The sequence below is a fragment of the Miniopterus schreibersii genome, assembly GCF_964146895.1.
Source record: "Miniopterus schreibersii genome assembly, chromosome: 16".
NCBI classification, from domain to species: Eukaryota; Metazoa; Chordata; class Mammalia; order Chiroptera; family Miniopteridae; genus Miniopterus; species Miniopterus schreibersii.
The window spans coordinates 21,694,703-21,722,306 of NC_138116.1; the positions used below are offsets into that span (position 1 = coordinate 21,694,703).

General features: G+C 36.0%; 1 protein-coding gene across 1 annotated transcript; it reads right to left on the reverse strand.

The window, feature by feature from the left end:
* On the reverse strand, window positions 1-26,515 carry TOP2A (DNA topoisomerase II alpha). Its single transcript, XM_081162164.1, has 35 exons — window positions 26,386-26,515; window positions 25,379-25,534; window positions 25,069-25,159; window positions 24,721-24,784; window positions 23,394-23,539; window positions 22,927-23,024; window positions 22,480-22,692; window positions 21,978-22,151; window positions 21,690-21,791; window positions 21,443-21,580; window positions 19,553-19,691; window positions 18,452-18,609; window positions 17,944-18,069; window positions 17,499-17,609; window positions 17,248-17,353; window positions 17,047-17,156; window positions 16,718-16,810; window positions 16,045-16,159; window positions 15,820-15,941; window positions 14,366-14,514; window positions 12,375-12,606; window positions 12,054-12,188; window positions 11,714-11,914; window positions 11,207-11,402; window positions 8,437-8,528; window positions 8,176-8,334; window positions 7,961-8,044; window positions 6,896-7,078; window positions 5,327-5,417; window positions 3,050-3,202; window positions 2,685-2,808; window positions 2,526-2,569; window positions 1,975-2,112; window positions 1,324-1,523; window positions 1-1,015 (listed from the first exon to the last, which is right to left on the reverse strand). Exons 1-35 carry the CDS (start codon window positions 26,404-26,406, stop codon window positions 887-889), a joined length of 4,593 nt encoding a protein of 1,530 aa, XP_081018290.1. The 5' UTR covers window positions 26,407-26,515; the 3' UTR covers window positions 1-886.
* Between the last annotated feature and the right edge of the window lie 1,089 nt (window positions 26,516-27,604).

The window sequence follows — 27,604 nt, forward strand, 5'->3', positions numbered from 1 at the left end:
TTGCAATGTTTAGAATGTTTTATTTAAGTACAAAAATTGTTGGAATTAAGCTAAATAGAAAAACATAGTAAATATTTACATAAACATTGATAACACCACTGAAATCACACACATGTAAAATGCAGAAAGGTTTTTTAAAGTTCACAAGTTGATAATCATGGAGATTTCCCAAACTGGATGTAACAGCTCACTGCTGAGTATGGCATCAATAAAATATGTAAGTTCTTTGAGTGAACGTTGACCCCACTCTTCTGCAACCCACTACTCCCTAGAAATTTGTTTTTTGGGAAATTCAGACTCAGAGGCAGCAAGAGGAGAAAAGTTAAGAGTTGAGATGGTCACATAACTTACAGTATAATTTCCTTCATCCTATTGACTGTGTTGAGGTTAAATGGCCAGAGTGTTTTTCTTTAGCCTCTGCTAATATTCTAAAGAATATAAAGTGTATGAGCAACTTCTCCTTGCTTGAACAAAAATTCAAAAAAGGCTGAGTGGGGAGTATATTGTACTAGAACTATAAAATTATCCAGAGAAAAATTACCTATACAACTAAGAGAAAACAGAGTTAATCGTGCTCTATCTCATATTTATGAAAATAGAAAAGGAGGCATAGTAGGTAAATAAAATCAGATTTTGAAGACAAAAGAAAACAGACTGAAAACATAGACAAAGCGGAGAAAAAAACAATGCCCACGAGATGGATCGCCACTTAGGCGGTGTTATAAAGATAGGGACACTGCGGTCTACACACTTCACTTTGATGGTTCTAGATTAAAACTGTCTTCCCCCAACTAAATTCAAGGGGGAGGAAATGAAGAGATTGAGGTAACTTTAAAACCAGGCTTTGGCACAATAAGATCATTACTTAAAATAGTCACCTCACATTTTAAAATAGATCATCTTCATCTGATTCTTCAAGATATTTTATAGGCTTCTTTGCCCGTCCAGATTTTACCCGAGGAGCCACAGCAGAGTCTAAGTCCAGATGGAAGTCATCACTCTCTCCCTTGGATTTCTAAGAGAAAAGTCCAAGTAATTTGCACACGTCAACCAGACAGCAGAATTTCAATGTAAAAAACATATCAGCAGACTCTAATTCAGGGTTTCCACCTTCTAATATGGAATAAGAAATAGATCTTTAGCAACTCTCTCATGGACTAAGTGGCATATGTAACTTTGTTTCAACTAAACTAAACACAGTAAAAGCTAACAAATTATGGGATTTCAATTTATTTTCTTAAAAATGTGCCAAATTATTAAGAGCAAAGCTTGGTTATATTTTAAAACACCTACAGCAAAAGACTAGTTAGGATAAATGCTCACCTTGCTTGTGACTGCTTTAGAAATCGCTTTTTCAAAATTAGAGTCAGAATCATCAGAAGTAGATGGCTTCCTTTTGCGGCGATTCTTGGTTTTGGGGGGATCAGGCTTTTGAGGGACATCAGAAGTCAAGCCTGGATCCTTTTTGGTTCCCTTTGGTGCAGCCCTTTTTTTGGCACCTGTAGTGGAGGTGGAAGACTGACCTGCAAGTCAACACAGGCATTCATCATGGCCACTCTAAGATGAATTGTTCTCACTGTGAACTTTCTTTAGCAACCTGTTGACTGCTTATATTTAACATAGGAAAAGACAATCTAATAGAACCGAAAATGCATTTGAGAATCAGCGTTCTTAAGCATCCATTTAAAAAATAAGTATATGTTTTATCTTAAACATTTGCAATTATGTATAAATCCTGTCCTGGTCATAGAAATGAGCTAGATAATGCCTGGCATTTTGAGAAACATACTAATTTTAAACCTTCTGACCACCAATTTTGATGATAAAGATCTAAAGATTAGATTTGCTTCCATTTGGAAAAGATTTAATTTCAGTATCAATAGTACATTTTGGGAATAAAGTATTAAAATTGACTTGTGGCAACCAGTTAGTTAATCCCAATATTATTAACCCATCTCTAAGACTTAGGTTCACCTTTTGCCACCGTCTTCTTCACTGTCACATTCTTTTTAGAAACAGGGTTTATGATTTCAGTTTCAGCTGGGAAATCAGCAGCAGGTGAATTCGGAGAAAGTACATTGTCCCTGGCATCATCACCATCAAGGTCTATGACTTCAAATGAAAAGGAAAATAGTACATAAAAGGAACACAGGAAAATCCACTTATTGCTTTGTCCCTCCTATGAATTCCTATTTAAACACCAAGTCTGTGACTTTTTGGGAATATTTCCAACACACTGTAATAACTTTGTCCTAATTTCTGGGCTCTTCATTAGCAAAAACAGTTATTTTTTGTATCTCTAGCACCTAGGATGGTACCTGGCAAGCACATTATACTTTTAGCACATTAAACGTAGAACCTATTTATTTGCAAAACTAAACCTAATGAACAACATCAATGCAATGCTAACAAGAACCCACATTTATTTTCGAAGGCAGGGCTTGGCTAATGTCTGGATTATAACCCAGGTGGATCTGAGCACCCCAGTAAAGCAGACATCTCACTGTTTTTATTTAAATACATACCTGAGGTGGTGCTCTTCTGTGGCTTCAATTCTTTGTTCATACGTCTAGAATAAAAAATTATATCCTGACAACATATTCTAAATGTGTCAAACAACAAAGAATATATCGTCAGCTATTAAAAACAATCATGATAAAATCCATAATAGAGAAGATACTTACTTTGGGGAAGTTTTGATCTTAACTGGACTAGCATCTGATGGGACAAAATCTTCATCTTCACTTTTTTTATCAATATCTGAGAAATCTTCATCTGAATCCAAATCCACTGTGAATTTAGTTTTTGCTATAAAAAACATACATATACAAAGAATCAAAGAGGGTAATAGACTGTTTAATCCACAGATTGATATAACATTTCATGAACATTTAGGCTTCAGTTTAATTTCCTAAAAGATGCTTTAGTTTTTTAAAAAATTAATATAATTACTGCTCTAAGATAAAACAATTTCTGGGATTAAGTGTCCTGAAATACATTGGCCTTTCAAATCTCTTAGCATATCTACATGTTTGTCAGTTTTTCTTACTTGCTGCTCTTCGTGGCTCTATTTCTCGTGGAGGGACATCAAAATCACTTTCGTTACTGCTCATATCTGATTCCGAATCAGACCAGGGGTTTCTCTTCTTTCCTTTTTTGATTGGTTTAAATGGCAATGTAGTTTGTTTCTTTGACTTGGTACCTAGAAGGGAGATAGGAATTAACCACCCTTTACATATTCTTAGACTCACTTTTCTCCATCTATCAGGCATCCATCCTTCAAATATTTCTTGAGCTCTGTGTTAGTACTGGGAATAAATACAATGATGAACAGAAACAGATGTAGTTCCTCTTCTCATGGAGGTTATAGCTTGGTCAACTAATCCCACAAATAAACACAATGTGTTTATGTAGGGTATGTGGTATATATGCTTATGTGTATAAGTATGAGGTTTCTCCAAGAAAGATACACTTAAGCTGAGATCTGAAGGTTAAATAAGAGTTAACTAGTTGAAGGAAGGTGGATGATGAAGCACTCCAGTTCAGGAACTAGTTTGTTTTGCACAGATGCTACACAAAATATACTTCTATTACTTCTTTTTAATACTTAAGATGTTTCCATTTGTTTTATTTATCTTTTTATTCCCCACAGAACTGAGCACACATTATCTATCAAAAGTAGATATCAAGGATAGACAGAGATCAATCAATGGAATGGAGTTAAGAACCCATAAATAAACCTTAATATTTATGGTTAATTGATTTTAGACAAGGGCAAAGACAGTTGAGTGGGGAAAAAAGTTTTTTCAATATATGGTGCAGGGACAACTGGATATATAAATACAAAAGAATAAAGTTGGACTCCTTCCTTATGCCATATACAAGAATTAATTCAAAATGGATCAGAGACCTAAATGTAAGAGCTCAAATTAAAACTCTTGGGAAAAAAGGGTAAATCTTCATGACCTTGGATTTGGCAAAGGATTAGATATGACACCAAAAGCTCGAGCAACAAAAGAAAAAATAGAAAAATTAGACTTTCATCAAAATTAAAAACTTGTACCTCAAAAGGCATCAAAAGGAAATGAAGTCAACCCACAGAATGGTAGAAAATACTTGAGAATCATATATCTGATAAGGGACAGGCAACCAGAATCTATAAAGAACATTTGCAACTAACTCAACAACAAAGACAACTCAATTAAAAAATGGGCAGAGGATCTGGATATTTCTCCAAAGAAATATAAATGGCCAATAAGCACATGAAAAAGATGCTCAACATCTTTAGCCAATTGGAAAATGCAAACCCAAACCACAATGAAATACCACTTCATACCTACTAGGATGGCTAGAATGAAAAAGACAATTAACAAGTGTTGGTGAGGGTGCAGAAAAACTGCAAACCTCACAAATTGCTGGTGGGAATGTAAAATGGTGCAGCTGCTTTGGAAAACAGTGTAGCAGATCCTCAAAAGGATATCATAGAAAAATCATATGACCCAGCAATTCCAGTCCTAGGTATCTACCTAAGAGAAATTAAAACAAGTTCACACAAAAACTTAAACACAAATGTTCACAGCAGCATTACTCACAATAGCTAACAAGTTGAAACAACCCAAATACCTATCAACTGATGAACAAATAACAAAATATGATATCTCTACAATGAAATATTATTTGGCAATAAAAAAGAATGAAGTACTGAGACATGTTACTACATGGATGACCCTGGAAAACATTATGCTAGGTGAAAAAAGCCAGACACAAAAGACCACATATTATATGGTATCTATTTATATGAAACGTCTAGAATAGGCAACTCTGGAGACAGAAATAGATTAGTGGTTGTCTAGGGGGAGAAGGAGTTGGGAGGAAATGGGGAGTGGCCATTAATGTGTACAGTGTTTCTTTTAGGGGGCAAGAAATTGTTCTAAAACTTTGGGGAATACTAAAACCATTAATTGGTCCACTTTAAGTGGGTGAATTTGGTATGTGAATATCTCAATGAGGAAGTTAAACATGACTAAGATGTGGTCACTGTCCTCAAGCTTTTAACTGGCTAGAAAGAGAAACCTAATGAATGGAGTTTGTTTTCTTTGGATCCCAACTGAGGAATTCAAGTTGCCAAATTAACAAAATATTTCATTACAAAATGGTATCTACTCAAATCAAATCCCAAAGACAATATTAGGGAGGTTCAAGTATACTTCAGACAGCTCTCCTTCATGTTACTTAAGAATTTATTGAATATCTACATGGAGCGTACTAGGTAACAAACATAATTTTATCTCAACTCTATACCATTTTCCTTAAAATGTTTTAATACCTGGTTCTCTTTTCTGTTTCTTCTCTAATCTTTGTTTTAGGCTTTCTGGTTCCACACTATCCTCTTGAGGACTCCCTTCAGCATTTTCATTCTAAAAGATAGCAAGATGAAAATTGTCAAGTTCTGCCAGCTTTTATTACAGTAAAACCTCGACATAACTGATTAATTTGGGCGAGGGGGTGTTTGTTAAAGCTGAAAGTCTGTTAGAGAATAAAGTAGGTTTTCCAGCATATGTTAAAAAATTGACAAATTAGTTTACCTGTTTTTACTTACGTAGACAAGATTGTGTAATTAAAATTAAGTATGCATGAAAAGTTTAATTTTGCAGAAAAGTTTTCCATATGTATTACAGTAATTTTAAATTTATACTGAATAGGTCTAGTAAATGTGTGTATTCGCCACTCACGAAGAGTAAACAAATGCACATGGCTGGGGTGTGGCTTAGCACACATCAAGGAGCACTGGCCAGCACCTTTACTTTTGATTTTTTTTTTTTAAATATATCTTTATTGATTTCAGAGAGAGGAAAGGAGAGGGAGAGAGAGAGACAGAAACATCAATGATGAGAGAGTCACTGATCAAGCCCGCAACTGGGCATGTGCCCTGACTGGGAATCGAACCCCGATCGCCTGGATCCTAGGTCAACGCTCAACCTCTGAGCCACGCCCAGCCAGGTGGCCAGCACCTTTAAACTGCTATAGAAAGTCACGCAGTGGGATAACAGAACCAATTACTGTGCACAGTGTGGTGTGATCATGTGCTAACCATTCACCAAACATTGTTTACGAGTAGTGACACTTGGATTTAAATATGTAGACTATAGTTGTAGGTATGTAACATATATCAGTGAAGTCACTAAAGTATTTTTTCCAACATATGGCCTATTTGCTAAAATTTGTTAATAGTGAATTAATAACAAAAAACATAACCTGCTAATTTAATCATAAGCAAATCTTGGTTAATAGCATTTTAAAATTAACAGGGTGTTAATTTTCATATATGACATATAGACCAGAAATTTTGTCTGTTAAATCCAAAGCCCATTAAATTGAGGTCCACAAAATCGAGGGTTTACTGTTCTTGGAATAAAATAAGGTCAAATATAAAAATCTGTATCTGGTCAAACAGTGATTTTTTTCTTTGGGTTCTGGTTAAGAGCTCTGAATAAAGGTAAAGGTATGATTTTCTCAAGATATTTAAACATTAAAAAAAATCAAGCTCATAAGAAAGGAATTAATGCCCTGCCCAGGTAGCTCAGTTGGTTAGTGTTATTCCTACATGCCAAGGTTGTGGGTTCAATCCCCGGTCAGGGCACATACAAGAATAAACCAATGAATGCATAAATAAGTGGAACAACAAATCAATGTTTCTCTCTCTCTCTCGCTCCCTTCCCCTCTCTAAAATCAATCAATAATTGTTTTTAAAGAGAAAGGAATGTTATAATTAGATATAGGATAAATTCCAAACTAATTTGGATAAATTTCCAGGAGTAGAAACTTTATAACATAATTTGTTCAATTTTATGTGGAAATAAACATATTTTATGTATAATGTTTTCAAGAGTATTACCTTAATTTTCCTTTTAATTTTCTTTTCTGCCTCTGCTTTCATCTCTGTGGTCACTCGGGGGATGACTCTTTTTCCACTTGGAGAAGGCAAAACTTCAGTCATTTGTGTTTTTTTCCCCTTTCCTTTCCCTCCTTTCCCAGGAAGTCCTACTTGTTCATCTTGTTTTTCCTTGGCTTCAACAGCCTAAAAAAAGGATAGAAGCAAGTTTATAAGCTAACAAAGATATTACAACATCTTTATTACTTTATAGGGATAGCATAAAAGGCAACAGTTAAACTGATTTCAATTTATTATATCTTATGATTAATCTGTGATAACTTGTTCCATGACTAAGTATACCCCCATAACAGTGGAGATATAATTAAGACACACTTTGAACAGTGTGAAGACAGAAGATTAGGTTCTACTCTTGATTTTACCACTGAATCTTTCTGAGGATAAAAATGGGAAACCAGGTTAGGGATAAAATACATATATATGTTTATATGTATACATATTTGTAAATTCAAATAAAAACTAAGGATGTAATTCCAGTAATGTACAGTTATCCAATCAACTGATGGTAAGTTGGACATCATAATGAAGTGCAATAATATAAATTTGCATGTTAATCCTTTTAGCTTAATTTATGAAATGCTTTTTCTTATGTTAAAATAATGTTGGATAACTGAATTAAATTAACAGGATCTTCGGAAACTACTGATTATCTGGCCCTGAAGATAAACTGTCTTTGTACTTTTAAGTTGATTTGGGGGACTGGGTTGGGTTGGTCTTCTTTCACATTTAAATACTCTCATTTTTCTAGCACCCAATGGGTCAAAAAATCAACTCCTGCCCTCCTTTCCTCTCTTTGTTCAATAACTTCTAGGTTAATATGTTTCCTGGCATCATTTACTTTATTCTAACTAGTTTTAAACAATTTGTTCTTTTATGTGTTATCTTGGAATATTTCCTTATGCCTCCAATATTCTATTGCCAATTATGAAATTTCTCGATAGAGATATACTGCTAGAATCTATTATTTTACTAATAAAAATTCTAACATGGGCATTATAAACTACACACCTCTAGCTCTTCAACAAAAGCAGCCAAGTCTTCTTTCCACAAATCTGATGGACTCTTTCTCTTTAATGTTTCCAGCTCTTGCTCCTTCATAAGATAGTCAATAAATTAAGTTAATTTATGTGCATAAACAGCATTTTCATGGAGCACACAATTAAGTTTTTACTTTCATGGTTAGAACATAACTAAGCAACATGTACCACTCATCAACAACTCACTTTTTCATTTCTTAGTTTGCACAGTTCATCTTTCTTTTCTTTAGTTAGATACCAAAGAGGCATATCAAGAAGGTAGTTGAAAGTTGGTCCAGTTGCAGAGTCACTCTTTTCAGTTTCCTTTTCATTGTCACTCTCTTCATTTTCTTCTTCTTCTGGAACCTGTGGGAAGAATTAAAATGTAGTTTTAATAGAAAGTGTGAAACAAAGACATTAGATTATACAGTCTTTAATAATATAGAAAAATGCTAACCAAGAAATTACCTTTTGCTGGGCTTCTTTCCAAGCCTTCACAGGATCTGAATCATATCCCCTCTGAACCAAAACTTTAATTAATTCTTTCTTAGGCTTGTTTTCTATTAAAAAAATATAAACAGGGATAATGGTTGGTTTTAAGTGATATTTTAGGAAAGTGATAAAGTTTTAGCATATTAATTCAAAAGATTAAAACTGGAAATTAGTAAACTTTTTGTCTTGCATAAATTTGTACATCCTGGCATACACAGTTGATCCTTGCACAATGGGGAGGTTAGGGTCACTGATCTCCTGAATAGTTGAATATCTCCATATAATTTGACTCTCCCAAAACTTAACTACTAATAGCCTACTGTTGACTGGCAGCCTTACCAATAACATAAACAGTAGGTTAACACATATTTTGTATATATATTACATACTCTACTCTTACAATAAAGTAAGCTAGAGAAAAGAAAACATTAAGAAAATCACAAGGTTCATCTGCAAGTTTTTGCAAATTGCCACAAACCTCCAAAAAATTTCCAATGTTTAGTGAAAAACCCCCATGCATGAGTGGACCCACAGTTCAAATCTGTGTTGTTCACCCTGGCCAGGTGGCTTAGCTGGTTGGAGCATTGCCCTGTACACCAAAAAGCTTGCAGGTTCGATCCCTGGTTGGGGCGTGTACGGGAGGCAACTGATCGATGATGTTTCTCTCTCTTCCTCTCTCTCTAAAAATCAATAAAAATATATCTTCGGGTGAGGATTAAAAAAAGAACAAAAAGGAAAAAAAATCCCATATCCGTGTTGTTCAAGGGTCAGCTGTGGTTAAGTGTTCTCCCTAAACTAGCGATTTTCAACCTTTTTCATCTCATAAACTAATACTAAACTAATTACTAAAATTCTGTGGCACATCAAAAAACTTATTTTTTGCTGATCTAACAAACAAACAAACAAACAAACAAAAGATATAATTTTGATTCATTCGCACCAAACCGCTATTGTCTTGTAGGCTGTTGTCATTTTTAAATTTGACAGTCTAAGGGAAAAGAGGTCAGTGCATCTGACTAGTCAGGTCTTGCATGTTTAAAAATTCTTGCAGCACATGGGTTGAAAACTGCTGCCCTAAACCATTGACAAATGTAAATTACCACAAGAGGGCAGTCAAATCATATGAGGTTATGATAGAATCATAGCAAAAGACAATCCAAACCTTTATTTCTGGTCTCTACCTCAATTACACTCCCTGGTTTTAAAAAATTTCAATATTCGCCCAGCTGGCATAGCTCAGCAGATGAGCCTCAACCTATGATCCAGGAGATCAAGGTTCAATTCCCAGTCAGGGCACATGACTGGGTTGCAGGCTCAGTCCACTGTGGGGGGTGTGCAGGAGGCACCAATCAATGACTCTTATCATTGATTTTTCTATCTCTCTCCTCCCTTCCTTTCTCTAAAATCAATAAAGATATATTTAAAAAAAATTCAATACTTGGAAAAGTTTTTAGTACCACCACCCAAACACTGATTTTTCCATGTTGCATTCGTTCCCTTTTTCTTAAAAAATATATATATTTTAAATTTATTGATTTTAGAGAGAGAGAGAGACAGAGACCAGGAAAGAAAGAGAGAAAGAATAACATCAATCTGTTGCTCCACCTACCCATGCATTCAGGTTGATTCTTATGTGTCCCGACCAGAGTAATCCCAAAATCTTAGCATACCGGGAAGATGCTCTAACCAACTAAGCTACCCAGCCAGGGCTCACTCCCTTTTTCTATAGAACCTCTCCTTCTAATGTTTATAGTAGTCAATACAACCTTTACTTTTTGTTTTTCTTTGAGTCATGTTCCAATGTTACACATTTTAGCCTTGCCTTAAGCATTAATAGCTGTGAAATTAAGGGATTGATATACTAGTGTTATATATTTTAAAATATTCATGAAATTAAACATGTAACAATTCAACATTTTTGTGTACCACCGGAAAATTTTCCTGTGATCACTAGGAACTCATGTTGTCATGTTTCTGGGACTTGCTACTATACACTAGTAGCATGGTTTAGTTGTCCAGCTTTCCTAGCTAGCCCTGGCCAGAACTGAGCTATCTCTTTTAACCTTCCTTTTACCCCAAGCTTCTTGGTCACTTAAACCCTGACTTGGTTGCTTCTAGAATGTCTTTTTTTTTTTAAATTGAGAGAGGAAGGGGGAGAGGGAGGGGAAGGGGGGGGAGGGAGAGAGAGGGAGACAGAGGGGGAGAGAGAGAGAGAGAGAGAGAGAGAAACATCAATGCCTCAGACTGGGATCAATCCTGTACAGCCTGGGTATGTGCCCTAATGGGGAACTGAACTTGCCACCTTTTGGTGTACAGGGTAACGCTCTAACCAACTGAGCCACACTGGTCAGGGCTAGAATGTCTTCAAAAAAGTCCCTAAGACAGGACTCTTTCAGGCTTTGGCATACAATTTACTTATAATAGAAGCCATTTATAATCTTACTTTCAGCCCTTTATTTCCTATCAGACTTTTCTCTTAATCAGTTTACACAGGAACCTCTTCTAGCTCTCTATTCTGTCTAAATGTCAACTAAATTTTGATTTCTCAAGATGCTCAATCTAGGAAAAGACCTGTCTTTCAAACTATACAACCACCTAATTATGTATTTCAAAGAAATGCTCATTTAAGTAGCCAGCTGAACTAAATGGATTTTTCCTACCCTCCCCACCATTACTCTCACCAAAAAATATTTAAAGGAAGTTTGGTACAATTGTAGTTTAGTAGGCGGTTATTTTAAAAACATACCAATTATTATTTTGCCATCTATTTTCTCTAAGATAAAGCGTGCCTGATTGTTCAGTTTAGCAGATTCAGCGCCAAGCATTCCTAGAAGCCATTCTTTTCTTAATCCATAATATTTAAGCCTGAGTTCAAAGAAGTCTCTTAGAATATCAAGCACTGTGTCATATTTCTTTAAACAGCCTACGTGGTCAAATAGCACCTGGAAAAGAAAAACAAGAGTAGAGCCAAGAATAGATAAATTGGTTAAACTTTAATGGTTTTAGAGAAATGAGTTTATTCTTTCAAAATATAGGGTGTCCCAAAAAAATGTATACACACACTGAATAATTATAAAGGCAGTATTTATTAAAATACATTTCATTTTCAAAGTTGAGCTATCAGCTGTTAAAGTGAATATACATTGTTTTTGGGACACCTTGTATAAAAGTAGCCGAGGATTTCCTTTTAAGATTGATATTAATTAATCTTCTTAAAAAAATTGAAACATGTATCTCATAACAGAAGACATACCATAGAGTTGCATGTGAGACTAGTTTGGAGTTTGAAGACTTTGTGTAGTCCAGCTTTCTCAGCCTCAGCCAGTTTTTCTTCAGTCATCTTCACAACAAACTTCACAGTAGTATCTGTATGATATTCCCTATAATCTGTTATGAGAGGAGGCGTCTTCTCAGTGCCATTCAACATGGGTTCTAGAACCTGTTCTTTGTATGTCTAAAGAAATAAATAATCCTTTTGTAAATATCTAAAACATTGGCTCCTGAATATTCATCAAGTGTTATTACAAAAAGTGTTTCTGCTGATCACACCCACCCATCCCCCCCCCCCCCCCCCCAGATCCACAATTACTTACCTGGGTCCATGTTCTGACGGGAAGCTCTGAGATTTCAATGGTTGTGGAATTAAGAATAGCCACTTCACCGCTAATCACATATTGATTTGGAACCAGCTCTTCAATAGTACCCTTGAAGTTCTTGTAACTTGGAAGCTAAATTGGTGTTTTAAAAAAGAATGTTTTCTAAATGTGACACTAAAAACAGGAATCACAATAGCATTAAACAGTAAATCTAACATTTAAGTATGAAATAAATTGTATATTTATATCCTCTTTAACCATATAGTCTACTGAATTGAAACCAGAGGAAAATTAATGTTTCTAACACAAAACAGTTACCATTGGCAAAGGTTCTTCTCCGTCCATCAAACGCCTGATGTTATTCACAACTTCACGAATATCAAAGTTGGGGATTTTGCAGGACCACCCAGTACCAATTCCTTCAGCACCATTTATGAGCACCATAGGTATAATAGGAATGTACCATTCAGGCTCCACACGTTGGTTGTCATCATACAAGAACTTTAATGTGTGATCATCTTTTGGTGGAAATAACAACCGAGCCAAAGGACTAAAGAAAACAATCAAAGAATGTTATTTTACAAAAATACTGGCTTTGATATTTATCTTTCATGAAACGGACATGTGTTATATCTATACATGAAATTACCTCGGCTTTACTTGCTGACTAATGTTTGCTTAACAATATTTACTGAGTACTTTCTATGTGACAGGCATTGCAGACATAAGTTTCAGCTTTCAAGGAGCTCACACTCCAGTACAGGGAGCTTGACAACGAACTTAAATTTTGTCAGGTGGTGCAGTAAATGCTAAGAAGAAAAATAAAGTAGGTAAGAGTGATTGAAGGGGTACTAAGAAATGGTAGGTGTTTTCTGACAGGATAACATTTGAGCAGAAAAGAAGTTGAGAGAATGAGCCCTGAGATTATCTGCAGAAAGAGTATTGCAAGCAAGAGGGACCAGTAAGTAAAAGGCCTGAAGAAGGTGCGTGCACTTGACATGTATAGACAAAGAGGCCAAGTGTGTTTTGAGCAGAGATAACATGAGATGGAATCAAAAGATATGGGGAGTGCATACATAGATCATGTAAGGTCTGGTTGGCTAGATTAGGGCTCTAGATTTTACTCTAAATGAAGCAGTTGGAAGGTTCTGAACCAGTGACCTATTGATGGTAGAATATAATTGTTTAGATGAATGGTATGACTTAGTATTTTTCCAATGCAGAGCGCATAGGATTTGAAGATGGATTGGACAGAAGCGTGGAGAAAAGGAGTCAGCAGTGACTTCAAGGTTTTTAGCCTGAGAATTAGAAGGATGGCATTCCATTTACTGAGACAGGATTTTGTTTTGGACTTATGTTTGAGATACTTACTAGATGTCCAAGTGGTAAATGGTAAGAGGACAGTCAGATATAAAAGTTTAGAGATTCAGGGCTGGAGTTATGAGACTGAGTGGATGAAGTATCATCATGGATGGCAACTGAGAGTAGGGGCTAGTGAAGAGAGATCTCATGGAGCTTTGAGGTAGGCCAGTATTTAGAGATTGGGAAGATGAGAAGAACCCAGCAAAAAGACTAATAAGGAGGAGAAACAAAAGTCTGGTGTTTTGGAGGCCAAATAGAGTTTCAAGGAGGATGGAGTGATTAACTGCACCCAGCGCTGCTGAAAGGTTGAGTAAGACGACAGCTCAAAATTGAGCATGCATAATGTACTTTCCATAGAATCATAAGGAAGTATGATTTCAACTATGGTATTTAGGAAGAATCAAACTCTTCTTTACTCTGTAAAAGCGTTTCTCACACTTGGCACAACTGACATTTTGGGTCAGATAATTCTTTGTTGTGGGGGGTTGTCCTGTGCATTGCGGGGTGTTTAGTAGTATCCCTGGCTGCTACCTACTAGATGCCAGTTGCATGGCTCCCCTAGTTATGACAACCAAAATGTCTCCAGACATTGCTACATGTTACCTGGGGGGCAAAATCTATCCTGGTTGAGAACCACTCTCTATATAAAGAAAGAAAACAAATTATAAGAAATGGAAGAAAAATCATTTATAGTTTGGCAAGGAAACAATACTTCTAAGGGATACAAAGGCTATGGCTATCAAATTGAAATAGAATTTTGTCTTTCTGCTCATTGAAGATTAGGACAATTAAGCTTTAATGAACTAGTTTTTTAAAATTAATATTCTAAGCATCTGCATCAAAAGTACATTTTCTGATTAATTGAATTTTTATATTTTGTCAACTAAATCTCACATTATTTCAAAATTGGAAATGGCAATTCACTGGAAACTGAAAGGATTACCCACCTGAGCATTGTGAAGATGTATCGAGGACTAGCAGAATCCTTGCCACCATGCAGCCTGGTACCAAACTGACCAATGGGTTGTAAGAGGTTCAAATTATTGCTACCCACAAAATTCTGAGCCAAATTGATAATGGTCATCATTAGTGACATCTGGGGAAAGAAAAGATTTATTAATCTGATCTGTAGGCTTTTAATACATAACCATTATTATGACTAAACCTTACTATAATCCTGTAAGGGTTTATGAGGTGTATCAAGGTTTACTGAGTTTTCCCAGATAAGTACACAGCAGATGTAGTGCTTTATAAAGCCCAAGACTTAGGGCTCCAAGTTCAGGATCTTGCCTTCTAATAATTTCAATTGAGTCCTTGAAGGCATAGCTCCTTTTTTCACCCAGAGCAGAAGAAAAAATCTACTTCTTTAAGTTACAACACTTTGCTCATTTCTACTCTAGCATGCATAACTTTATTCTAGAGTTGTGTGCGTGTGTATTGTCCCTCTTGGTTAGACTATGATTACACCTTGAAGGTAAGAAACATATTTGAATTACCTTTGTGTACCTGGTACATGGTAAGTATTCAACAAATCATGAACATTTACTGGGTACCCACTATATTTTATATATATATAAATATAAAATAGTTTTTATTGATTTTTAGAGAGAGAGGAAGGGAGAAGAAAGAAACATCAGTGTGAGAGCATAACATCGATTGGCTGCCTCCTGTACAAAACAGCAACCTCTCAGTACACAGGACAACACCTAACCAAGTGAGCCACACTGGCCAGGGCTACCCACTATATTTTAATTGAAAGCAACAAGCAAGATAATCATTACATTTAAAGTTCTAGAAACTTATAGGCAATCTAGTTCTTTAAAACATAATGAATGCAAAAAAGCAATTCAATCCCAAAATAAAAAAGGAATGTATGTTTGTGTAAAGTCAAACAATTCAGGCATATATAAAAATTGGAAAGTTGCCCTTTCCAATTCTCAGGGATAACAAAAGTCAGTAATTTGGAACTCATTGTTCTAGACGTTTTGCTTTAAGTACTGTTCCGCCTCTTTTTCCCGAGCTGACAACAGGACATGGACATTCTTCAATGTTAGTACACACAGATTTACTTTAGTTATATCACTGATTCCATGCATAGATGTGTCACAATTTATAACAATTTTCCAATCAATGAACATTTTTGATGTCTAAATTTACCATCAAAGTTATAATAAACATCTTTGAATATAGCTCCTTGCAGACTTATGAGTATCCTTATAGAAATATTTTTAGAAATAGATTTGTTAGGTCAAAGTGTAAGCACATATCTAGTCTGATAGATTTCACCAAATTATTCTCTACTACGAATGTACCAGCTTATATATTCTAAGTGTTTGGAGAATGATTCTGCAGGTATTTCTGCTATAATGCTTTCTGGAAATATTATAGGTTATGTGTTTACCTCACCATGATGGTAAGAGGACATCTCAGCCACTGACCCAGCTAACTGGGCAACCTTCACCTCTCGCTTGTCATTCCGCTTGAAACATGTAAACAAAACCTTTCTCTGACCTGGTTTCAAACCTTCAAAATGAAAGAGGTGCAAATATTAGTAACCTCAATTTAACTGTTTCTGGGCATTGATTTCTATGTTATGATAAAAACAGACTAAAAAATTGGAACTCACCATCCACCATAGATGGGATAGATCTCTCATTATCAGAATTTGAGAACAGGATAAGTTCCTTGTTTATGAAGTCATTGTACGTCAGATATGTGGTAGTTTGCCCATATAAGTAATCCTGAGGGATCAAAGAGAGTATTACATAATGTGGTTTAAAATAACGAAACAAAGAAACCTCTTAGTATTTTTAGGATAGTTATTAAGTCCCTAAAAAATTCAGAAGTATTTTGCTTTTTAAATATATTTTTATTGATTTTAGAGAGGAAGGGAAAGGGAAAAACATTGATGTGAGACACATCAATTGGTTGCCTCCCATACGCACCCTGACTGGGGATTGAACCCACAACCTGGGTATATGACCTGACTAGAAATCAAACTGGGGACCTTTTGGTGCACAGGATTCAACCCACTGAGCCACACCAACCAGGGCAGAAGTATTTTGTTTTAAAGATAAAGCAAATTTAATTGTTGCATTAGGAAAAAAGTGCACTGTCTTTATAATTTCTTTTATGCCCAATACATTTATGTAGCAGTCTAAATAAGAATAAGAATACTTATACAGCTACCAATTATTACACTTTTTACTGAAATAGCTAGTCAGTAACTTAAATTTATCATATCAATCCTAAAAGGTCAGAAAATAGTACATTTTGTAGGATATATTTAAAATTTTTACCTCAGGGAGGCCAAGTAACTTCCGTTGTCTTCTATCCTCCATGAAATGAGTTAACCATTCCTTTCGATCATCTATCTGTTTTTTGCTAAAGGCCTACAAATTAGTAGATGAAAAAGATGTCACTGGTACTAATAGGTTCCAAAATATCTCTTGTATAAAAACAAACAACAAAAACTCAGTTTTCTAAAATATCTTGTCCCTTTCTCTGGGAATATGCTTATTAAAAATGTTATAGTCTATAAAACATCCTATTACATGTTTCAGTTGACTAGCTAAAGTAGTGATTTATAAAAACTAGAATATATGTATGAAATACAATTCAAACTCACCAGGCTGATTGCAGCATCATCTTCGGGACCAGAATATTTGAACTGGATACGATGTCTTTTCATATCTGCAAAGTATTCTTTAGCTTCTTTTGATGTACTGGTGCCCAAACCTACACAACCAAGAATACCAAGTTACTCCATGTAATCTTGTATAATGGTATATTACAAAACGAGAAGTTCTACATGAGTTTCACTACAAACCTTTGTAATACTTGACTTTCCATTTTTTATGATTTGCTGTAGAATTCTTCCATTCTTCAAATTCAGGAAGGCTATAGAAAGACATTTCTTGCTTGTTTTTAGACACCTGTGGTAAAGAACACATTGCTGTGGCTTTGCACAGTGCTGGTTCTTCTACATACCACCATACTTCACTGGGGTTATGTGGTGTATGTAGGTTTGAGAAGTAGGGACTTAAAATATCCATTATGGTATCTTAGAAGTTAATATACCTTTACAATGGGAGTAATAAATTCCTCCAGAAAACGATGTCGCAGAAGGGAGGGCCAGTTGTGATGGATAAAATTAATCAGCAAGCCTTTGATATGGGAACCATCTTGGTCCTAGAAATATTTGGAAGGCCAAACATAGAAGTGTTTAGAAACTAAAAAAATTATGATTGACATAGTGGGTAATTTCTCAATTTTTTTCCTATGGGGATCAATAAAAAAAGGCTATTCAAATATTCAAAGACTATTCAAATCCAGACTCTTAACCTGTATATGTTGTGTGCATATGATATAAATGTAATACCATATCTCTTCAGATATTGATTAGAGAAAATGACTAAATCTCCAAGTTAAGTAATTTCCTTTCATGGCAGGAAAGCAATGCAACAATAAGACATGTTTAATTTATTGTAACAATCTAAAGTATCTTTTGAAAAGCAAATCTGACCTGATCCGTCATAATCATTATCCTCCCATAACGAAGAGTCTTCAGTGAATCTTCATCTTCATAGTTTTTCTTGTACTGAAGACCCACAATCTTTATGATATTGTTAATTTCGGCATTTTCCATTATCTGAAATGAACATATATTGTTTATAAATTTTAAAAGAACAAAGAAATACAATGGTATATGTTGCTTGGATTCTTTTGAGCTCCGGTATTTTGAGCTATTATTAGCTATACTGCAGTAAGTCAAAAAGATCTGTTAAGACATGCTATAGCCCTGGCCGGGTGGCTCAGTGGGTTGGAGCATTGTCCCGTACACCAAAAGTTGCTGGTTCGATTCCCAGTCAGGGCATGTACATAGGTTGTGGGTTCTATGCACATATCCAATTTCTTAAAATAACAACAAAGTATCTAAAACATGTTTTAAAATGCCCAATGAGGGAATGAAACACAAGCACAAAGTCCTGCTTTAAAAAAATAGAGATTCTTAAGATAGTTTTATATTCTACCTGTTTATGAGAAGCTTCCCGAACATTGAGTATTTTTCCTCTAAGAGGGAAAACCCCGTACTTGTCTCTCCCAACCACACCAAGGCCTGAAACAGCCAAGGTTTTAGCTGAGTCTCCTTCAGTCAGAATAAGCGTACAGTCAGTAGAGTTTCGGCCTCCTAAAACAAAAATACACAAATTATTGGCACATTTAGCTCAACCTCAAATATTAACTCAGACATGCTGTTAATAGCTTTGTGATAAAACCTAAGTAATTTATAATTCATAACAAGTTGGCTTAGGAGTTAAATGGAGCTAATTAGATATATTTTAGGTAAAGTTTATAGTAAATAAAAGTCTTAGTTCCTTAGGCTAATTTCTCATTTTATACTACTTCTGAACATTCATTTGATAATATTATGTGAAAAATATTTGTTAATAATAGGGTTCATTACCTGCTACTCTAAAATATGGCATCTTGGCATACTGAATTTTAGAAAATGGTAGAAGTAGGAAGATCTCTCTGACCTCACCCCTCAGACTTCTTCCCTGAAGCAGGTCATAAGACTCTCATTGTGAGAGGTGTCCTCCATATACCCAGAGGAAAGGAACATTCTTAACTTCAAAACTGAGGGACAATGAGAAGAATCTGAGTGATCAGGCCTCATCGAGCTTCTCTAAGTTTTCTACACTTAGCTAATACTCTTTGCTTATCATATCTTTCCATGACTTTAGATTCTTCATCAAACCTAGGATAACAATACTCAGGTTTAACTATTTCATTGAGGCTTCATTTCCTCCTGTGTCATATAAAATTTACATTAAATTAATCTGTATGCTTTTCTCTTGTTAATTTGTCTTCATTAGTTTAATTTTCAGACCCAGCCAGGAATGTAAGGGGGTAGAGGAAAACTATTTCCTCTCCTATAGATCAATATGTAAACATTTTTGTTCTATACCACCAAACAATCATCGACATTATTTATAACAGCCAAAAGCTGGAAATGACAAATATTTAATAACAGGGAATCCACTGATTTTTAGCAGAGTAAAAATATTCTCTTAATATTATCTGTCAAGGAAAAAATACACATAAAAAATCTGGAAGCATTAAATGTGTACCTGCATCATTGGCATCATCAAGTTTGGGAATTCCCTTGATTCTGTTATGTTTTACAGCTGAACACTTCTTGTTTAACTGGACTTGAGCCTTAAACTTCACCCAGTTTAGTATGCTTTCTACAATACCACAGCCAATTGCCTGAAAATGAGAAGATTCATGTTAGGGAAGAAGAGTTCTTTCAGAAATGTATAATATAAATGAGCTCCCATAAAAATAATTCGAAGATTGAAAAAAGAAATACGATTTCTGGATAGAGGGTGGCATATCTTCCTGTCTCAGGTTATCACTACTGAGGAAGCTGGTTCCTTTGGATTCATTCATTCAATAAATATTTACTGACTACGCACTTATATTGTCTCAGACATTGAGCTACATGTTTAAAATCTAGCAGTTAAAACAAATTAGACATGGTCCTCATCCTCATGGAGTTTAACGTATAACAAAGACAGAAATAAAATGAGAAATCACAAGTGTAATGAGTGCTATGAATAAGTGAAAAATGTGCTACATATAATAGTGTATGTCCAGTGTTATACTGAAATAAACTTAGTGGGGGAGAAGGGTAGAAATAAAGGCTTTCCTGAAGAAATGACACTGAAGACCTAAAGCAGTTAACCAGATTTAAAGCATTTCAAGGAGAGATAAGCATGTGAAAAAGTTATGAGAAGAGTACTGTTTTTCAGTAATTTAAAGCCAGCAGGACTGAAGATTAGATAACACAGGAAAAGATGGCCCTGAGATGAGGTTGGAGATGGCAGGGTGTTATAGACCAAATTAAGGAATTTAGACTTTTTCTAAGAGTGGAAGTCATTGAAAGACTTCCAAGAGTGAAGACAAAACATGTGCTTTAACACAAAAAGATTACTCAAGAGTATTACAAAGAAAGGACTGAAATTGTGTGAATGTTAAGAACCTATTAAGAGATGATAATGGAAGGTATGGAGATATCCAAAAGCTGATTATTGGACTAGAGAGGAGAAGGGAAAGGAAAAGGCTCCCAGCTTTCTTGTTTATGCAACCTAGTGGTTGGTTGGGCCTTTTTACTAAGATAGGAAATAGTTTTGTTTTTTGGGGGTGGGCGACTGCCTTGTATGAAGGTCAGTGAGTATGCAGAGAACTGAGTTTTGGATGTGTGATTTAGAGCAACTTTAAATATTCAATGTTTGGTAAGCTGTTAGATGGGCCTAATTCAGAAGTAATTTAAACTGAATGGTGCCCTGGCTGGTTTGGTTCAGTGGTTAGAGCGTCGGCCTGTGGACTGAAGGGTTCTGGGTTTGATTCCGGCCAAGGGCATGTATCTTGTTGCAGGCTCGATCTCTGGTCCTGGTTGGGGCACATGAGGGAGGCAACCAATCAATGTGTCTCTCTTTCACTTCGATGTTTCTCTCTCTCACTCTCTCTCCTTTCCACTCTCTCTGATAAGCAATGGAAGAAATATCCTCGGATAAGGATTTAAAAAAAAATTAAAAATTAAACTGAATGGTGATATGAAATGGGGGAATACAGGCATATAGGTGGCAATTAAGGCTTCAGTAAGTGAGGTAAAAGCTGTTTTTTAAATTTCTTTTTTTAGAGTGAAAAAATACGTGGGAGGGATCTTTTTTTTTTTTTTTTTTTGAGATAAAGTGGGAGAGAGAGAGAGATAGAAATAGCAATGAGAGAGAAACATCCTTTGGCTGCCTCCTGCAGGCCCTACTGGGGATGAGCCGGAAACACTAGCATGTGCTCTGACAGGGAATTGAACTGATAACCTCCTGGTGCATGGGACAATGCTCAACCAACTGAGCAACACCGGCTGGGCTATGGGAGGAATCTTTGTTCTGCAGAGCTGAGAAGGGCAATGGAAAATAAAGCGAGGTGTTTCTACTTTTTTATTTCCAAGTACTCACAGCTTTGATGAACTTTTCACTTAATTGGCATGTTGATCCAAAACTCTTGACTTGTAAAGTCATGTTTTCTTTTGTCTGAGAGTCAAAGGTTGGATTTTCAATTAAGGCATTCACAAAAATCCACATGTGATTTTTCACCTGCAGTAAAAGTTGATATTAAATCATTAAAAATGTACTCATGCTTTATTTATAGCCTTTCTCTTCTTCCTTGACTTTGGAAAAAGAAAACTGTGCTAAAATACAATACCTGATGTGCTTTTACTGCAACACCACCCTTGTTCTTCTTCTTCACAACATCAACAAGTTTAGCCACAATCTGATCAGCTACATAATCAACATGTCTGCCACCCTGATGAGAAAAAATACTCAACTGTAAAGCTCAGTATCCTCAAAATTTTAATAATCAAACATAAAAAAGTCTAATTTAGCTTACTTTATACCAGCGTAGCCAAATATCCAAGTTCATTTTATATGTTAAAAACAATAATACATATGAAAATATAAATCATGATTAATAACTCAAGAATAAAATTACCTTGGAAGTAGCAATGCTGTTGACAAAGCTAATTTGTTGAAAGCCTTTTTCACTCATTGTTAAACATACTTCCCACCTGTGGTTTACTTGTTCATGGATAATCTTCAATGGATTGCCAGTTTCATCTACCTTATCCTTCAAATACATATCCACATAGCTACGGAATCCTTTCACCTGTACAGGAATTAAAATGGTACAAAAAAAAGATTTAAAAAGTAGACTGAATAATAGACTAAGAAGATTTTTCAAAACAAATGAAATGGTTGTTCAATGATGGGTTTAAAAAGCATGGTTATTAAAGGACACAAAAGGATTCATTTAGGTGTTTCTTTGAGAAAGAAATTTCCTTTTGTAAGTTTAAAATGAACTGATTAAAAAGTGTAGTATATAGTTTTCTTTGCAGATAATATCTGAAAAGTGTTAAGAAAAACATGAGAGGAAAGAAAATCAATTTTGCCTTTGACAATGATCACCAATTCCCTCATTGCCAGAAAATACTTACTGGCAGCTTATTTCCATTGAGAAAGACTTTGACATCTTTAGTGGATCCAGCAATATCATACGCTCTTCTAACCATTAGTGCAACAATATCTTTGTCTAGGCTTTGCATTTTAAACTTAGACAAATCAGGTTGGAAGGTAATACATGTATAATCTTCTCCATTAAAGGGCTTGAGTTCCATCTCACTGGCTCTCCCCATGTTATCCATCCATGTCTATGAAAGTAAAAAATAGGAGAGATGAAAAATTTGAATCATCTTTCAAATAAACTAGAACTAAATATCACAAACTTGTAAGTCCTAAAAAAAATAACCAAATATATGTTCATGAATAATTTTTCATGTTTTAATAGATTATAAATAATGTTAAATTAAGTCAACAATTAATGCCATTATAAATTGCTATAGTACAATTTGTAATCAAGGCACAAAATACAACTATTTACTTGCCTGTTTGAACATTTTCTTGTATTCTCTACTGGCTGTTTCCACAGTAAATTTGGTACTGAATATGTTACACAATTTGGCTCCATAGCCATTACGACCACCTGGGCAAATAAATATAAAATACCATATGTTATCTCATGAACAGTTTTATTTCTTAATCACTGTCAAAGCGATGCAGTTAAAAAAGATTTTAAAACTTTATGCCCGGCAGGGCGTGACTCAGCGGTTGAGCATCAACCTTGGATCCAAGAGATCGCAGTTCAATCCCGGTCAGGGCACATGCCTGGGTTGTGGGCTCCACCCTAGTGGGGGGCATGTGGGAGGCAGCCAATCAATGACTCTCTCTTATCATTGATGTTTCTCTCTCTCTCTCTCCCTCTCTCTGAAATCAATAAAGATATTTAAAAAACAAAAGTGTGTGTGTTTGTTTTTTTTAGCAACAATGTTTGCTATTTTCCTCAATACCCTACCTGTTACTTTCTTTTCATCATCATCATAGTTACTTGAGGTTAAGAGCTGTCCAAAGATGAGAGCTGGGACATACATCTTCTCAACTTTGTGTTCAACAACAGGAATACCTTTTCCATTATTCCATATACTAATTAAATTGTTTTCCCTAAGAAAAGAAAGTTGAAATTTGTTTGTTAAGCTAGTGTTTAAGTATATTTTATATTTAAATACCATTATTTCTAAAATATATAAATTCATAGTCTTAATTTCTTTATGGCTCTTATACACATATTTCTTCTGAAATTCAGCATGAACTGTCTTTCCCACCATGTTTAGTTCCTGATACTCCTGAAATAGGAGCCAAGAGAAAAAAAAAAAAAATTAAACCTTTCCAACACCTGGGTAGACACTGATAATACCAAAAAATAATGGAAATTTTAAAATGTTAGGATAAACAAAGGGAAATGGTTTATGTTCAATGGAAAGATAAAAACAAAATTTGGAAACAGTATTATTATACTGCTTTTAGGAGGATCATCTATATACTGTCCTAGCTCTCTTAGCTTTCCCATGGAACAAAACTCATTGCAAAACAAATATGAAAGGGAAAAACATTATCAATTGTAAACTTTCCTGCTTGCCAATAAAATACTAAGAATTGATTTGGACTTTGATTAGGCTAACAAAAAGGTGAAACAAGCATCCTGACCACCCACAAAGGGACACCCAGCATTTATAATCAGAAATGTTAGATCTCTATCACCACCTGCTGGTTTACTGTTTGAATAGCATTATGTGGGGAAAAACTTTAAAAAAAAAAAAAAAAAAAAAGCTCAGCCGCTCTAGACTCCAGAATAATTCAAGCAATTATTGGAGATGCTTATTGAAGTATTTAGGGATGAAGTGTCATAAAGCCTGTAATTTATTTTAATATGTTTCAGAAAAATATAGATGAAGCAAATATGGCAAAGTGTTAATAACTGTTGGATCTAGATAGTAGGGATAGATTGTTCATTTTAGCATTCTGTCTTTCTGTGTTTTTGTAAACTTATTTTAAAAAGTCAACTTTTAAAATAAGGTCGGGTGTCTCAGTTGGGTGAGCATCCTGTATACCAAAAAAGTTTTGGTTTAATTCCTGGTCAGGGCATAATGTGCAGGAGGCAGCCAATCCATGTTTCTCTCATGCATCGATGTTTTTCTCTCTCTATCCCCTTTCTCTCTAAAATTAATAAAAACATATCCTCAGGTGAGCATTAAAAAATAAATAAGTCAACTTCACTATAAATCCAATAAAATGCAACTAACAGTAACAGTGAACTATAACAAAACACTAAGAAAGAGACTTACGGGTCAATTGTGACTCTAATACAAGACATTTTTGGGTCCCTTTGTTTGTTGTCTGCAGCATTGACTGAAAGAAAATAAAATACACATTTGTAAAAAGTAAAGTATTAAAAAAAAATTCCTTAACTGAAAGATATAGAAAGAAAAGTCTCGAGCACAGGAGTAGCATCAACAAAGTGTTAATTCAGCAATTTTTATTCATAGTACTGTTTCTAGGAAAGAATTCAACTTCACTGCCTCACCTCTGCCAACTGTTTGAAATGACAGCCCTGGCTACGGAGGATTTGCTAGGAATGATACTTCTTGTGAAGAATTTGACCAGTAGATCTTTATAAAAAATAATTTACTCACCTAGAATCTCATCAAATATTTTGTACAAACCAGGAACAAAAGTGACTTCCCTGTAGTTGATGCCAATATCTTCATCATAAACCCACATTTGCTAGAAATAAGGGAAAGAGATATAATTATTTTTACCCTATATTCATTGTTTTATCATCATGATTACTGTAAGGTCTTCTGGATAAAACATGTATATACATATTATATATATGATAGCTTAGGCTAATTCCAGTGACACTACACAAAGTATAGAAAATTAACCAGGAAAAGTACACATTCTAACTACTTAGTAACTGCATTTAATTAGCTTGGTTTTTACCTGAGTCACTAATTCCACAGAGCCAATGTAGGTGTCTGGACGCAGCAAAATATGTTCCAATTGTGTTTTCTTTTGATAGATTCTTTCAATAGACAGTCTTTTCTTAGCATCTTCATTTTTCTTTGTTCTGTTGATTTGCATATTTTCATTTACAGGCTAGCAATTTAAAAAAATTTGAAGAAAGGGGAAGTTTAATCTTAGGTTCATCAGAAACTATGAGCAAAATGTCTACCGCAATGTGCTTAAACATACTGTAACAAATCAGTCTTTCAGTGGGTACTGGTGGAGTTTACATCTTTTTGTATAAACATCGCAGTTTAAGTTAACCGCAGCCAGGTTCTTCGGTGTCAATTTTAATAGATTACCTCGCTAAGTGTACCTGACACGGAAGTATTTCCCATGTTTTAGATGTCATCAGTGAAACACACCCACTTCTTCCATCTGCCCCACAAATATTTACTGAGCGCCTACTATGTCCCAGGCACATAATAGGTGCTAGTTCTGCAGCATCAGTTTGGAAGGCTATCGATTGGCCGCGCTAACGTGGTGAACACAGGACCGACATATTTTGAGCCGCTAGGGTCTGCCGGCTCCTCAAAGGGAACACCGGTGCCCTGCTCTGCACCTTTCAAGGTCAGGGACATTCAATTCCATTTTCAACCGGAAGGTAGGGGAGAAAAGCATCAGTAGTGCTGTTTATAGTCACAAGCGGGCCATTATAATACAGATCTACTATAGGACCAATTGCGTCCTGTCCCTAGAAACAGTAAAACAAAACACAATACGCTAGAAGCCAGCTTAGCCGATAACACTTCAATATTAGCACCATAAAGGGTTTCTCCTTCTGTACGATCACGCGGAGCCCAGGAGACCGGGGTCCACACGAAACACAGGCTCCCAGGCCGCCGCAGCGCGCCCACAGCCCAGGAGCCGCATCCCTCACCCGCAGCCAGGGAGATACCAGGCCGCGCTCAGGCTCCACAACCCGCCTCTTCCGCGAGCTGTACCTGCAGTGGTGACACCTCCATGGTGACGGTCGTGAAAGGGCTCGAGAACCCTGCAATAGACTAAACCGGCAGGACCCACGAGACAATCCTGGGGAAGCGGCTTCTCCTCAGACGCTCGTCGGTTAGGAGCGCAGCTCCAGCTCGATTTGAACTTTCCTCTAGCCCGCCCAAACCAGATCAGCCAATCCCTGGCCTGCTCTCGGTGGTTCCGTCCCGGAGAACCAATCGTAGCTGGCCTTTTTATGTCCACCAATGAAGGGCTGAATTGGCCGGGGCCTGTTTGAACGAACTAATTAGGCGAGGGAGGCGGGACTAGAGGGTTTTCCAGAGGTACCACTTTGAGGCGTAACGGGGAGACAGACAGGGAATCTAGCCAACGAGGAGGGCTCATTTGTTCTCTCTGCAGAAAACTCTGAGGAGTCGGGAGGTAGAAGCGTGAAGGGATTCTCTGAGGTGCGGACCCGGATAAAAAGAGATGGGAGTATACTCATTTATTTCAGGTCCCTAAAATCTAAAAGCCATCCTCCGTCCCGAAGTTTGTTTGTTTGTTTGTTAGCGAAAGGAAGAGAATCCGAGCTCCATTTTCCTGAGGAAACTTCCCTCGTTTTCCTGAGGAAGACTGAGTGCCGGCTTTCTGGACGGGCAGCCTGGCGATTTTGATTAAGCAACACAGGTTCTGGAGTCTGCCTCAACCTCCCCTACAATAATTTATTTTCAAAGAAACAAAAGTACCACAGTTGTGGTTTTTTGGTTTTCATATAATAAAAGGGTGTAGCGGGTGGAGAGCAGCATAGGGCTGCGACTGGTCAGTCAAAAGGAATCATTTGTCGTCACCGTCACAGGAGCTGAGGGTGGTTTAGGGGCCACTCTAGGGCTGAGTATTTTTTTCCTCTAGGGCTGAGTATTTTTTTTCCTTAGCCTGCCAGCAGGATGGCCTTGCTGCTTGTGACTTAGACCAAAGTTTTTTATTACTTGGATGTAAACATGTTTGAGTGGATTTCTTTTTCCTTGTCAATCTGCAATGTTAACATGACAGGAAAAAAAGTTGCTGCCCTTACAAGATGCTAGGAAAGGTAACGGCACAATTTGGGTGACTACTAATTCCATCTGAGCCACTCACCTCCTTCCAATCAGCATTCTCTGAGTTTCAGTCCTAAACTGGACAATTGGCCAGTAGTGTAACCTTGATGGAGGTGACTTCTTGATGCTTTTGTTTCCT

What these genes read in the sequence shown, in the direction of transcription:
- TOP2A (XM_081162164.1), bottom strand. Translation starts at nt 26,406, where the DNA reads ATGGAGGTGTCACCACTGCAG. An exon ending in AAATTAAAAGGAAAATTAAG is followed by an intron (nt 5,418 to 6,895) that starts GTAATACTCTTG and finishes GCTATCTTTTAG; the next exon opens with AATGAAAATGCTGAAGGGAG. An exon ending in GAAACAGAAAAGAGAACCAG is followed by an intron (nt 3,203 to 5,326) that starts GTATTAAAACAT and finishes TCTCCCTTCTAG; the next exon opens with GTACCAAGTCAAAGAAACAA.